This window comes from Chlorocebus sabaeus, chromosome 6 (assembly GCF_047675955.1).
Source record: "Chlorocebus sabaeus isolate Y175 chromosome 6, mChlSab1.0.hap1, whole genome shotgun sequence".
Classification (NCBI taxonomy): domain Eukaryota; kingdom Metazoa; phylum Chordata; class Mammalia; order Primates; family Cercopithecidae; genus Chlorocebus; species Chlorocebus sabaeus.
Genome location: NC_132909.1, coordinates 6856106 through 6870741, shown reverse-complemented (window position 1 = coordinate 6870741; position 14636 = coordinate 6856106). Strand labels below are relative to the sequence as shown.

General features: G+C 54.3%; 1 protein-coding gene across 5 annotated transcripts; it reads right to left on the bottom strand.

The window, feature by feature from the left end:
• Window positions 1–966: 966 nt before the first annotated feature.
• On the bottom strand, window positions 967–14628 carry VSIG10L (V-set and immunoglobulin domain containing 10 like). 5 transcript variants are annotated; one of them, XM_007997768.3, is made up of 10 exons: window positions 11480–14628; window positions 10548–11402; window positions 9832–10125; window positions 9413–9697; window positions 8020–8274; window positions 7050–7328; window positions 6159–6455; window positions 3430–3543; window positions 3044–3204; window positions 967–1914 (listed from the first exon to the last, which is right to left on the bottom strand). In XM_007997768.3, the coding sequence occupies exons 1-10, from the start codon at window positions 11517–11519 to the stop codon at window positions 1843–1845; spliced, it is 2652 nt and encodes an 883-aa protein (XP_007995959.3). In that variant the 5' UTR covers window positions 11520–14628; the 3' UTR covers window positions 967–1842. The 5 variants fall into 5 exon arrangements, 4 of the variants coding, with proteins under 4 accessions (XP_007995959.3, XP_007995960.3, XP_072872222.1 ...); XM_007997769.3 differs by having other exon boundaries at window positions 3050–3204; XM_073016121.1 differs by having other exon boundaries at window positions 6159–7328.
• Between the last annotated feature and the right edge of the window lie 8 nt (window positions 14629–14636).

The following is a 14636-nucleotide window of genomic DNA, read 5'->3' as shown; positions in this document are numbered from 1 at the left end:
TGGGGAGGGCTGCATATGGAGCCTGAGAATGATAGGAACACTGTGAAGTGCAGAGTGGAAACCTTAGAGAAACTGAGTCCATGATGATATCATTTGAGTAGCTGGATCAAAACTTAACTGATGCCCATCTTCACTTGTATAAGCAATAAAGGCCCCTGTATATTTAAACCAATTTGCATTGGATTTTCTATCTCTAGTAATAAAAAAGAACGCAAACCCTAATAGATACAGAAAAGATGTAGAGGGCCCAGAACCCCAACCCTCACCTTTCCAAAAGGATCCAGGGGTTCTATTTTCCAATGGCCCTTTCTACCCCCAATCATGAACCAGAAGTTCTCACACATGCTTTCCTTCCCTGAGACAGATGCTGGTTACCCACATTTGTTTGGTTCCCCTTTCTTCTTTGCTGGAAGATCCACCTGTTATGATACAGGCTAGATACTTGGTTTCTCAGCTTCCTTTGCAATTAAGTGGCCAGTTTGGGCCAAAGAGACATAAATGGAAATTTGCTTGTAGGTTTCCAGGAAAGCTTCCCTCCCACCCCATGAGAGGGAAGAAGGCAGTGATAGAGGGAGGAAGGGGGTGGGGAAGATGTATAGGGAGGAAGTTCTGTCCCCTTCCTTTTATCTTTGGATACAGTTGTATGAAGATGCGATGACTGGAGCTGCAGCAACCATCTTGCTACATGAGGCAACATGCTTAGTGTCAATGTGCCAACCCACTGAGGGTGGCAGAGCAGATGGATGCAAAGGGCCCATGTTTCAAAGGCATCAGTGAGCTGCTGAGCCGGCCTGAAACCAGCCACCTTCATATTTCCTGCCACCATTTTATTTTGTTACTTGTAGTCAAAAGAATCCTCACAATGCACTCTCTAAATTCTCAATTAGAAACCCAGCTGAAAAAGCAAGACTTATGCTGAAGACAGCAGCGGCAAGCCCAGCTCTTCACCGGCACCAAAACATTGGATCAGTCAACAAGTATTTATTGATTGCCTGCTGTGTGCCAGGCTCTGGGTTAAGTGCTGAGATAATGATGTGGTCTCTGCTTTCGTAAAGCCCTTAGTTTAGACAGACAGTCTCAGGCCACACAAGTAATTACATATTTATGTATCAGAAACGGCAAATTCAAGGATTCTGGGACTTAACCCAAGACTAAGGGAGGGGTAAGGGAATGGTCGTCTAAGATGGCAATTGTTACTCTTAGACTTGAGAAATGAATGACATACGGGAAAAAGAAGTGTTACCAGCAGAGCAAACTCTAGGGGCAAAATAAATTGTGGCTGAGAGACAGCCTGTGATACTGGAGTCAGGGGGCAGAAAAAGAATTGGGAGGGGAGGTCAGGGAGGCCAACAGAGGCCAGACCACAAGGTCTTTGAAGGTCATGACGAGGAGTTTGGATAATATCTGAAGGGAAATGCACAGGCCATAGAAGGGTTTAAAGAGAAGAGGGACGTGATCTGATCTGTTTGAAGATGAAGATGCTGGGAGCTGGATGGGGTGTGGCCTACAGGTGGCAAAGTGAATGTAGGGGGACCGTTTCAGAGAGCATGGCCAGGCTCCCTCTCTAGCTCAGAGCAACACCGCAAGCCCTGCGTGTCTGCTGCAGAGGCTTGGAGGCTGCGCAAACCACACAGTTCTATCAGCAGGAGTTTCCCAGCCAAGCAGTCACATCTCCTTACTTGCACAAATACAGGAAGACTCTTCTTCTGCAGCAACAGAGGGAGACAGAAAGTCCCACTTTCAGCATCCAACCCTCAGTCACAGCAGGCCCTGCCTGCTGCTGGAGTGAAATTGGAAGTTCTGGCCCAAAATGCCCTGTGCAGGGCAGGCCACTGGCTCTGATCACACCTGTGTGGCTGCCCGAACAGTCTTTGAGCTTTCATCTACAGAGACAACTGGACTGGGGTCTGTGGCCTGGAAGAGAGAGGTGGGGTGCAGGGAGAACTCAGTAGTACCCTGGATGTGACATGACTCACCCACCGAACTTTTTCCAGCTCTTGCTTGAACTTTTTAGAGATTATCTGGGAACCCTCCATTTGGAGAGGGGAAAAAAAAAAAATGTCTGGCTATGGGTGGAGTGAAGCCAGCCAACAACCCAACCCAGTTTTTTTTTTTTTTTTAAACCAGGTCTCGCTCTGTCATCCAGGCTGGAGTGTAGTGGTACCGTTAGAGCTCACTGAAGCCTCGACCTCCCAAGCCCAAGCAATCCTCCCACTTCAGCCTACCTAGTAGCTGGGACTACAGGCACATGCCACTATGCCAGACTAATTTTAAAATTTTTTGTAGAGATGGGGTATCCCTATGTTGCCCAAGCTGGTATCGAACTCCTGGGCTCAGGCGATTTTTTCTCCTCAACATCCCGAAGTGCTGGGATTACAGGCATGAGCTACCACGCCCGGTCACAACAACCCCTCTTTTATGGGGAAACGAGGAAACTCCACCCCACTTCATAGAGAAAAATGGGTCTTGCCCAATTTTTATGGAAAAGAAAAAAGGAGGGGCCAGGCATAGTGGCTCATGCCTGTAACCCCAGCACTTTGGGAGGCTGAGGTGGGCGGATCACTTGAGGTTAGGAGCTCGGAACCAGCCTGCTTAACATGGTGAAACCCTGTCTCTACTAAAAATACAAAAATTAGTCAGGCATGGTGGCTCATGCCTGTAATCCCAGCTACTCAGTTGGCTGAGGCAGGAAAATCTCTTGAACCCAGGAGGCAGAGGCTGCAGTGAGTCGAGATGGCGCCACTGCACTCCAGCCTGGACAACAGAGTGAGACTCTGTCTCAAAAAAAAAAAAAAAGAGAGAGAGAGAGAGATCCTATGTCATCCTCCTTTGTAAGAGAAACTGGAATTTACTCTTATTTTAATATACATCAAAGTTAGGTGGGAAGCTTTGTCCAACTTTGATGAATTTTTAAAAAGGATAAAGTTATACAGACTGTAAACTAACAAGTAAAACTGGAGTTAGATAATGGAGACCCTCTCATCTCCCTGACTATAATACAAGAAGTTCCGCCCCTATTCCAGGAGGAAATGAGGGCACTCACACTCACTTGGTAGGCCCTAGTTGAGCTGTGGTCCTCCAGCGGGACTTTGAGGTCCAGAGGCCATGAAATCTCCACTGGGGTCACACTGTGCATCTTCTTTTCTGAGGGGGTGGCCACGGGGACCAAGGTAGAAGGATGCTTCTTTTTCTCAGGAGTCTTTCCTGATTGAGAGGCGGAAGAGAAGCAGGAACCCCTGATTAGTTGCCCCAACGTGCCAACCCAGCCAATAGCAAGGGAAGCTGGTCTGAGAAGCGGAGCCTTATGCTGATTGGCAGGATGGATGACCTATGATGGTGCTGATTGGCTCAGTCAGGTCTTCCACCGGCTTCTTTCTAGGGTCCCTCCCACTTGGCCATGTTTGCCCCTTCCCCAGTCCCCTTGCTCACCACGAAAGCGGCACAGGCAGCAGATGCAAAGGAGGAGAAGGACGGCTAGCAGCGCCAGGCCCAGTAGGGAGCCCAGGACGATGCCGGCGATGGCCCCGTGGCTCAACGTGGGGCCTGGAAGAGACAAAGAGAAGAAAGAGAAGGGGAACAGGAACTAAGGTTGGACCCAAGTTTCCTAAGCCGCCTAACTTTGTGCTGGGACCCAGGAGTCCAGCCCCCACTGTCCCTTCCCTCCCAGAACCCAGGAATGTGGGACCCTAGCACTCTCAACTCATTTAACAGTTACTACGATGTGCCTGGCTCTCGGACAGGTAGTGAGGATTCACTGGTGGGCCAAACAGGAGAGATACCTACCCTTGTGGGCTTAATTCTAGGAGAGAAGTCAGAAATAAATGAGCAGTACATAACATAATCACAGATTGTCCTGAGAAAGAAAAAGTTATGCGATAGAGATAATGGGGGTCAGGTGTGGTGGCTCACACCTGTGATTCCCAACACCTTGGGAGGTCAAGGTGGGCAATCACTTGAGTCCAGGAGTTGGAGACCAGCCTGGACAACATAGCGAGACCCTGTCTCTACAAAACATAGAAAAACTAGTCAGGTGCGGTGGCTGGGCCTGTAGCCCCAGCTACTCAGGAGGCTGAGGTAAGAAGATCACCTGAGTCTGGGGAGGTTGAGGCTGCAGTGAGCCCAGATAGTGCCACTGTACTCCAGCCTGGGCAACAAAGTGAGGCCTTGTCTCAAAAAAAGAAAACAAACAAAGAAAAAACAAAAAAGGAATAATGGGAAGGGATGTGACATTTAGAAACAGTGGTGAGCTAAGGTCCCTGAGGAAGTAACATTTGAACAGAGACTTGAAGAATAAAGACCAGAGGCAGTCATACTAAACCCAGGGAAGGGTGTTCCAAGAGGAGGGAATAGAAAATGCAAAGGTCCAGAACTAGGAAATAGCTTTCTTTGTTCAACGAAGGCCAGCGTAGGTGGAGGATATAGAAGGAGAGAGCTGGAGGTGGAGGGTGAAGTAGAAAAGGTTTCCAGGAACCAGATCCTAAAGGGGTCCCGCAGAAATTAATGGAAGGCTTTTATGTAGGGCAGTCTCATGATCTGATGTGCATAACTCTGACTTCTACATGGAGAATGCATTATCTGAGAGCAAGAAGGAGTATAAAGATACCAAATAAACAGCTCTTGCAGTCCAGGCAAGAAAGGATGCTGTGTGTGACCAGAACCTTGGGGTGAAGATGGAAAATATTTTAGACGGAAAATGGACCGAACTTGCTGGCAATTAGGATGTCAGGGGTGATGCGGCCTGTAAGTAGTGACATTTATGAGTATGGGGAAGACTGGAGGGTTGGGGGATGCAGTTTTGAGGGAAAACATCAAAAGATCTGTTTTGGGCATATGACATTTGGGATGCTAATTGGACATCCAAAGTGAAGATCTTGGCTGGGCTCAGTGGCTCACACCTGTAATCCCAGCACTATGGGAGACTGAGGCAGGCAGATCACTTGAGGTCAGGAGCTCAAGACCAGCCTGGCCAACATGGCAAAACCCTGTCTCTACTAAAAATTCAAAAAATAAAATTAGCTGGGCATGGTGGCTCACACCTGTAATCCCAGCTACTCGGGAGGCTGAGGTAGGAGAATCACTTGAACCCAGGAGGTGGAGATTCCAGTGAGCTGAGATCATGCCACTGTACTCTACTCTGTCCCACCACCCCACCCCGCCAAAAAAAAGTGAAGATCTTAAGTAGGGAGCATCTTTTTCAAGAGAGAAGTCAGGGTCCAGCATAGGACATTTGGGAGTCATCTGAGTATTAATGTTATTGAAGGCCATGAGCGTGAACATGATCACTTTGGGGAGTGAGGACTAAATCCTGAGACACTCCAATGGAAGAATGTTATCAACTGAATTGTGCCCACCCCAAAAGAAAAACATATCTTGAAGTCCTAACCCCTGTTCCTGTGAGTGTGACTTTATTTTGGAATAAGTTCTCTGAAGATGTAGCCAAGTCAATATGAGGTCATTAGGGTAAACCCTAATCCAATATAACTGGTGTCCTTAAAAGAAGACAGAAGCCAGGTGCCGTGGCTCACGCCTCTAATCCCAGCACTTTGGGAGGCCAAGGTGTGTGGGTCACCTGATGTCAGGAGTTTGAGGCCAGCCTGACCAACGTGGTGAAACCCATCTCTACTAATAATACAAAAATTAGCTGGGCGTCGTGGCACATGCCTGTAATCCTAGCTACCCAGGAGGCTGAGGCAGGAGAATCACTTGAATCCGGGAGGTGGAGGTTGTAGCGAGCTGAGATCATACCATTGCACTCCAGCCTGGACAACAAGAGCGAAACTCTATCCCAAAAAAGAAAAAAAAAAGAAGAAGAAGAGGACAGAGACACACACACAGGGAGAAGGCTGTGGGAAGCTGGAGACAGAGGTTGGAGTGACACAGCTGCAAGCCAAGGAATGCCAAGGATGAAACAGCCACCACCAGGAGCTAGGAAGAGACGAAGGAGGATTCTACACAGGGTCTCAGAGGGAGTAGGACCCTCTCAACATCTTGATTTTAGACTTCTGACCTCCAGATCTGTGAGAGAAGAAATTCCTGTTGTTTCAAGCCATGCAGTTCGTGGTACTTTGTTAGGGCAGGCCCCAGGACACTAAAACAGGGAGACAGGGAGGATCTGGCACCACAGACTGAGGTGGTCTACTCAGACAGCCCCAACTCACCGGCCTGGTAGACCCGGCTTTGTGATGGAGTCCCTGGCTGGCCCCCCAGGATGGGCAGGATCCGAAAGGTCCAGATCCCTGGGTTCCGAGGTGGAAGGGGCACCACAGCTGACCGCTCCTGAGGCCCCAGGGTGAGCAGGGAGACCCAGTCTTTGTAGGTGGAAGTCCTGCCGAGATCAGGCCCATCTGGCCATGCCTGGATCTCAAAACTGCTGATTAGGGCCCCGCGCTCCACATCCCAAGTCAGCACGGCTGCATCTCTGGCTCTCTGAAGCCTCCACGAGGATATGGAGGGTCCTAGAGGGATGTAGGGGAGGCTGGATTCTTGGGTGCCAGAGGGGAGAGGGAAGGGGGCTAGGGGGCTGGGCTCCTGGGTCTGAGGGAGGAGGGGCTGGGGGCCTGGACTCCTGGATCTGAGGGTGGAAGTGGCTGGTGACCTGGACTCCTGGGTCTGAGGGAAGAGGGGCTGGGGCTGGACCCTTGGGTCTGAGGGAGGAGAGGCTGGGGCCTGGACTCCAGGGTCTGAAGCGGGAGGGGCTGGGCCTGGACTCCAGGGAGGAGGGGCTGGGGGCCTGGACTCCTGGATCTGAGGGTGGAAGTGGCTGGTGACCTGGACTCCTGGGTCTGAGGGAAGAGGGGCTGGGGCTGGACCCTTGGGTCTGAGGGAGGAGAGGCTGGGGCCTGGACTCCAGGGTCTGAAGCGGGAGGGGCTGGGCCTGGACTCCTGGGTCTGAGGGAGGAGGGGCTGGGGTCTGGACTCCAGGGAGGAGGGGCTGGGGGCCTGGATCCTAGGTCTGAGGAAGGAGAGGTCTGAGGCCTGAACTTCCGGATCTGAGGGCTGGAGGGGCTGGGGGCCTGGACTTCCGGGCTTTCTGAAATAATGTGGGTCACCAATGAGAGTGATCTGGTCACCGCCAGCTCCCAACGCCCCACTGCACAGCAAGGAGTAATTTCCCAGGTCCCAATCCAGGCTGAAGTTGCCGATGAGGAGTTTCCGCCCATCTTGACTGAGCCGCAGGCGACTCCCGCCTCCTGGAGCCAGGGGCCGCCCTTCCCGGGCCCAGGATGTCCGTGAGGGTGGGGGACAACCAGAGGCTTCCAGTGCCACCTCTGCCTCCCCCAACCGTGTCTCTGCCACCAGCGGATGCAGCAGCACCTCTCGGGGGGCCTCTGCAGGTGGGAGAAGCCCAGTTAAGAAAGTCAAGACCTTACCTAGGATTCAAAGAACAGGTCCTATGCCCTACTTTAAATCAGATGGTGGTAAGCCCCGGCGCTTTGGCCACCTGAGAAAGAACTGCCAGTTTACTCACTCATTCGCTCATTCATTCATTCATTCATTCATTTATTATCTGATTTCCTCATCAAACACTTATTGAACACATACCATAGGAGCAGGCCCTGTACTGGGAAACTCATATTATTCTCAGCTATTCATTTTTCTTTATTAGAATAATAATAATTATTATTATGTAGCAATAATAATTATAAGACTGGGTCTTGCCACACTGCCCAGGCTGGTCTTGAACTCCTAGGCCCAAGCAATCCTTCCGCCCCCAACTACCAAAGTGCTGCGATTACTGCGCCCGACCTCGTTACTCTTTAAAACATCACTGCTTTATCTCGCTGAACACGTGGGAAAGTGATGGCCTTCTTCCTGTGTCCAGAAAATACCCCCATCCCTGTACGCCCTCACCATGAGGTATAGGGAAATCTTTGTCCCTTTTCTAGTTTGAAGACAGTGAAGTCCTGCCTCTTTCTTGGACCAAGGACGTACCCCAAACCCCTTCAGAATTTTCGAAGGACCAAAGAAAAAGTCTCCCTCCTCCTCGAGAAACAGCAAAAAAGCCCCGCGCCGTCTCACCTGGAGTGACTGTGCAGGTGCGCGTGGCCACCAGGTGGCGAGCAAGGCAGGTGATGGGGACGCCGCTGAGCCGGGGGTGGGCGGGGACGGCCGCCAGCAGCACAGAGGACACTGGCCCCGCGCGGATGCCTTCGGGGAGACCCTGGAACTGCAGGGAGGCGGCAGGGACCCCGCCGGGCCACGAGCAGCGGAAGCGGAGGCTGCGGTCCCCCGGACCCCCTTCAACTGAGCACTGTGGGGCCCCGGGGGGCAGGTCTGCGGAGAGAAGGCAGAGAATGAAGATATAGTCCCTCTCTCATTTCTTCTCCAGCCCCGCCACTCTGCACAGTAACTCTCTTCTTCCCTAGCCCCGCCCCATAGGCGCTCACACTCCCCACTTTTCCTGAGATCCCGTTCCCAACTTCCCCGCTAAGTGGGTAGCCGGCAGCCCTGATGACTGCCCAACTTTCTTAAGAAAACTGCATCTTCACACAATGATATTTCTCTTCCCAAACGTAACTCATCCCCTTCCTTTCCAGCTCCACCACATCTGCCAGGTTACTTCGCCCCCTCCTGGATTGCCCTCCGAGAAGCCTCCCCTTTTCCCAGATATCTCTACCCTTCCTTGCGGACTCCATCCCCTTTCTAAGATAATTCTGCCCGCTTTCCAAATGACCTCGCCTCTTTCCTCCCTGGTGACTCCGCCCCCTTCCCAGGTACCTTCTCCGTTTGCTGATCCCACTTACCCGCCCAAGCAACTTAGTTCTTTCCCTTTCTAACTCCCACTCTTTGCCATTTAACTCCGCTGTCGACTTTGTTGAGAGTGTTCCATGCCCCGGAATGTCCGCCTTCTCAGTGCTGGGCCGGCCCGTCAGTCCTGGTCATCCCTGCCACTCCATTTGGCTCCTTCCCTTGTCCTCTTTCTGGCCCCGCCTCTTAACCTAGGTGTCTCGGCCCCTCCGCGCTGGCCCCGCCCCACCACGGGTATACCAGCTCCTTGGTGATCCAGCTTTCCCGCTGGCCCTGCCCCACCCTCCGGTATCGGGCTCCTCCTCGCTGGCCCCGCCCCTTAGCCTAGGTATCTCCGCCCCTCCGCGCTGGTCCCGCCCCACCACGGGTATACCAGCTCCTTCTTGGTGATTCAGCTTTCCGCTGGCCCCGCCCCACCCTCCGGTATCCTGATCCTCCTCCCTGGCCCCGCCCCTTATCCTAGGTATCTCCGCCCCTCCTCGCTGGCCCCGCCCACCACAGGTATCCCGGCTCCTTCTTGGTGACCCCGCCCTCCCGCTGGCCCTGCCCCACCCACAGGTACGCTGCGCCTCCTTGCTGGCCCCGCCCCTTTCATCTAGTCCCGCCCCTATTCTGGCCCCGCCCCTCTCCCAGGCATTCCCCCACTCCCGCCCCGGCCTCTCACCCGCCACAGTGAGGTTGAGCAGCGAGCGGCGGCGACGGCTGGTGCGCGGGTTCGCCGCCAGGCAGGCGTAGGTGCCTGCATGGCCCGGCCCGACCGCAGGCAGCAGGAGGCGCGGCCCCGCGGGCACCGCGGCCTCGGCCGGGTCCGCCAGGCTCCACGCGATGTCGGCGGGCGGCCGCGAGGCGGCAGCGCAGCGCAAGGTCACGTTGCTGCCCGCGGTGACAAAGCGGGCAGGCGCGGCGTCGCGGTCCGAGGAGACCGTGATGATCGGCGGGTCCGGGCCGTCTGGAGGGAGGAGGGGTCGGAACTGAGAGTGTCAGGGTCACCTGGGACTCCGCCCGGACTCCCGGAGACTGGGCCCCCAGCCCCCTTCTCCCCAAGGACCCCCTGTCCCCGTCCCAAGGTACCCCCACACTCACAGAAGACGGTGACGTCGGCGGCAGCCTCCCTGCGGCCGAAGGGGCTGCGGACGCGGCAAGTGTACCGGGCATGGTCGCTGCGCACAGGGCGTACGATGAGCAACTGGTCGCCCTCTGAGCGGATCCGGGGCAGCTCGGCTCCCTCGGATTCCGACGCCTCCAGGGCGCGTCCGTCCCTGCTCCAGCTCAGCTCCCCGCGACCGGGTCCCCACCCCAGGCAGCGCAGCCGGAGCTCGGCCGCCCCCTCCTCTGTCTCTGGAGCCTTGGGCTGAACCGACAGCTGGGGTAGGGGCTCTGGGAGAGGGAGAACGGGCTCAGGACCCAGTCCTGGAGCCCATCTTTGGTCCCCTTAGAGGGAGCCCCAGCCGCTGCTCCCTCTAAGCCCCTGGAGTCCCGGCCCCCATCCCTCTCCTTTCGTAAACCCATGAGTTTGGGCCCCCAGACCCCTCCTCTCCGGGACCCAGGAGTTCGACAGAAGAGGCTCCCAGCCTCCTCCTCCTCCCTCAGACCTGGGAGTCCAGGCCCCTAGGAGTCTCCATCCCAGGTCCAACGTTGCTCAAACACCCGTGCCTTGACCTCTAGCTCTTTTCCTCCCTTCCTCAACCCAGAAGCCCTCTTCTGCCATCCAGGGACCCCACAGCACCGTGACTTGCCCAAAGCCTGGCAGAGCAGACCAGCCCCTGCCGCCTGCACTCCGGATGCCAGGGCCCACTTACCATACACACCCACCGTGAACTCGCGAGTCTGCCGGGAGACCCCTGCCCGGATGACCTCAGCCGTGTAGACCCCTGCATCGTCCAGCTGGGCAGAGGCGAGCTCCAGAATCCCCCGGGCCTGGTCAAATCGCAGGCGGTCTCGGTGAGCAGGGTCCAGGCTGATCAGAGGTGCCCCTGGCCCCAGGCCTCCAGTTGCCAGCACCTTAGAGCCCCGGCGCCAGACCACCAGAGGGGTGGGGGGCCCAGGGCTGGGGACTGGGACCAGGGGGAGCCGGATGGTAGTTCCCACCAGCACAGCCAGTGGGCCCCCCAGCTGCTGGGGGAAGCTTGCAGCTGAGTGGGTCTCTGCAGAAAATTTGGATTCAGGGCTCTGGGCAGAAAGTTGAAGATCCATGTCATCAGGGGAGAATTTCGAATCTGGGGCCTCAACAGAGAGTTTGGTGTTGGAGACTTGAGTAGAAATGTTTGAAGCTGGGGTCTTAACAGAGAAGGAAGGCTTGGGGTCTTTGGCAGGAACTTGAGGATCCGAAATATCAGGAAATACTTCAGAACCAGGGGTTTCAGAGGAGGAAACCGGGCTCAAATGTTGGCCCTCAGCAGAAACATTTGACCAGAAGGACCCAGACATGTTGTTGGAACTCAGGGCCTCAGGAAACCAGCTGGAATCAGAGATTCCAGCAGAGCTTTTTGAATCCAGGGACTGATCTGGAAATTTCCAGCTGGGAGGTTTGATGGAGGGAACTTCTGCACCCAGCCCCTGGGAAGAGCTCTTTGAGTCCGAAGAGAAGGCAGAGGAGAAGTTGGTTTGCTGAAGTCCAGAAGAGGCTCTGAGGGTGAGGACCCCTACCAAGGAGGCTGCAGAGAAGAGGGGAAAGCGTTGGGGGAGGCTGCTCAGGGGGACTGGAGGGGTGGGGACTGAGCAGGGAACTTACCCAGGAGTAGGAAGAGTGGCAGAGCCTGTGGGGTGTCCATGGTGCTGGCCTCACTGAAAGGACACTGGAGAGAGACCCAGGACTGCACTCATCCCTCCTGGGTCAGACGAGTCCAACAGGACTGGTAGCTTAGCTTCCTGGGAGGGGAAGGGAGCCAGACCCAGAGGGAGGGGCCAGGATCCCCAACCCAGATGTGGTGGCTGAGCTGCCCACCCCACCCCACTCTCTTCATCAGCTGGTCTCATCTGCAGGGAGGCCCAGCCTGATCCCTGCACTCCCCATCCCCAGGGGGCAGATGGAAAAAACATTCCCAGCTAAAAATGTGGTAGCAAGTTTGTGGGACAAAGCCAGGAAGACTTCCTGGAGGAGGGTGAGGTGACCTTTCTGAGAGCCCCACCTCTGATGGCCACAGCTTCAGAACAGGCTTCCTCCTCCCCAGCCTCCTGGCACCTTCCACTCTGTCTTGCCTGCAGCCTCAGATACACCTGACCCTGCTCCTCCTCTGCTCCAAACCCTCCCACGGCTCTCTCAGAACCAAGTCTCCAGGTGCTATCCCCTGCCAGGGCCTCTATCCTGAGACCAGAGCTGCATTTCCGCATCCCCGAGGCCCTCACATGGCCTGTGTCCCGCTAAACTCAGAATCTTTCCTCTAACCCAAACTTCCTCACACCTCCGGGATGGCTTCACCATCTTCGCAAATGCTGGGAAACATTCCCAACCTCCTCCCTCCCCGTCACCACTGTCAATCTGAGTCCAACCCTCCTCACCCTAGTTCTCACTGGCCAGGCCCTGTCTTCTCTTCCTGGCCCGTCTCCCTCCTCTGCCCAGTCTCCTCCAGTCCCTGCCAGGGTCCTTCTACACCCAGAGCTGAACCTGCCTTCCCCTGCTCACAGCCCTCCCCTGGCTCCCCAGCGCCCTCTGGAGACATCCAAGCTTCACAGCAAACCCATGCACACCCCCCTACTCCAGCACTTGAACATCCTGCCCGCCCATCTCACCTCCCAGTCCTCTACCTGGAATGCTCTCACACTCTCCACCTCCCTCCAGCCTGGCTAAACCACAACTTGTCCTTCAGGTCTCACCTTATTAAGAACCATAGTAATTACCACTTAGTTTGAGCCAGGAACTATGCTAAATGTTTCCTATGCGTTGTCAGGCTGAACCCTTCTAAACACGCTATGAGCTGAGTGTCATTATACTCACTTTGCAGGCCAGGGGACTTAGGCTCAGAGAGGTCAAGGGACCTGCAGGAGATTGCACAGCCAGAGGGAGAAGCTGGACTTGGGACCAGGATGGTCAGACCGTTGACTCCTTCTGATAGCTTTTCCCACCATCCCATGCTGAGCTTAGGGCCTCTGCTCAGCTCCCAGTCCTCTAAGCTTACCTTGGCCCAGTTCTCACCAGTAATAATACTGGTAATATATGTATTTTTTGAGACGGAGTCTTGTTCTGTCACCCAGCTCACTGCAGGCTCCATCTCCCGGGTTCGAGTGATTCTCCCGTCTCAGCCTCTGGAGCAGCTGGGAGTACAGGCACGCACCACCACACCCGGCTAATTTTTGTTATTTTTAGTAGAGATGGGGTTTCACCATGTTGGCCAGGCTTATCATGAGTTCCTGACCTCAAGTGATCCACCCACCTTGGCTTCCCAAAGTACTGAGATTACAGGCGTGAGCCACCGTGCCCGGACTAACACTGGTAATAATATATATCTAGCATTTTTTGCATAGCAGGTGTGGTTATGGGGGTGCTACATAAATTAACCTTTCAAAACTCCATGGAGTCGATTATGTAGCTTAAAGAGGGCTGCAAATTTGAGGATCCTCCTGTTAAGATGTGGGGTCTATGTCCCCACTCCTTGGATCTCAGTAGGCTTTGTGACTGCTGGACCAAGACGTGGAAGTGACCCTGTGCCAGGGTCTGCATCTAGGCCGGCATATGCCACTTTCTGTATCATAGGACACGCCCTCACGGAACCCAGCCGCCACACTGGGAGGAAACTCAGCAGTTCCATGGAGGGGAATCATGGCCCCTGGTCAGCAGCCCCAGCCAGCTTGCTGGCCATGTGGGTGAGCCTTCTTGGAAGTCAACCCCCTGGCCCCATTTGAGGCACCTGAACTGATCCTGCACCAAGGAGAGACAAGCTGTCCCTGCTGAGCCCTGCCCAGATTCCAGACTTAAGAGCATAATAAACAAGTGTTGTTTTAAGCCACCAAGTTTTGGGGTGGTTTGTTATGCCAGAACAGACAACCAGAATATAGGTATCACTAATTCCACCTGATAGAGAAAGAAACTGAGGCTCAGGGAGTAGTTGCCTATCTGAAGTCCTCCTAGAGCCAGGAATGGGTCCAGAGGGATTTGACCCAGGGCCCTGGGACCCAGAACCCATGCCCTTAACCCCTACATGATGCCGTTACTATTTTGATCTGCAGATGAGGCAACTGAAACTCAAAAACAGGAAGGAACTCACCCAAGATCTAGCTGGCAAAGGTGAGAGTGAGCATATGAAATCACATGCTGTCAGAAGGCCAGAGGAATGGAACACAATATTTTTAACAAAAAATTAGGCCAGGCGCTGTGGCTCACGCTTGTAATCACAGCACTTTGGGAGGCTGAGATGGGCGGATCACTTGAGGTCAGGAGTTCAAGACCAGTCTAAACAACATGGTGAAACCCCGTCTCTACTAAAAATACAAAAATTAGCCAGGTGTGATGGTGCAAGCCTGGGCAACAGAGCAAGACTCTGTCTCAAAAAAATATAATTGAAAAAAAATTAATCTGACTCTAGACCCAGGCTGTTCATCGCCACACTAAGTTTCGATTCTCTGTGGCTTGTCTCTGTCTCACACCAGAACCACAGCTTCTGGCCTCATTCTCTCCTGTGTCCCTGCTGAGACTGGGGACACAAGAGAGAATGAGTGTCCTGAGTGTTCTGCAAACATTGTGGATAAAAGCCCTTCTCACCCACCTCACTGATATTTGTGTTCCAACACTCAACGTGGAAGTCATCTCCCTGGGAAATCTCTGACCACGGGCTGGGCCAGGTCAGGTCCCCCAGTTGGGTTCCCAGGGGCCCAGTGTGCCTCCACGTCTAGCATACTTCACCCCGAATTACAGCTGCCTTTGTCCTCATTGTCCCCTGCATCAACACAGAGGC

What these genes read in the sequence shown, in the direction of transcription:
- VSIG10L (XM_073016121.1), bottom strand. Translation starts at nt 11,519, where the DNA reads ATGGACACCCCACAGGCTCTGCCACTCTTCCTACTCCTGG. An exon ending in CTGCCTGTGCCGCTTTCGTG is followed by an intron (nt 3,205 to 3,429) that starts GTGAGCAAGGGG and finishes CCTCTCAATCAG; the next exon opens with GAAAGACTCCTGAGAAAAAG. An exon ending in CTAGGGCCTACCAAGTGAGT is followed by an intron (nt 1,915 to 3,043) that starts GTGAGTGCCCTC and finishes TCTCTCTTCCAG; the next exon opens with GCCACAGACCCCAGTCCAGT.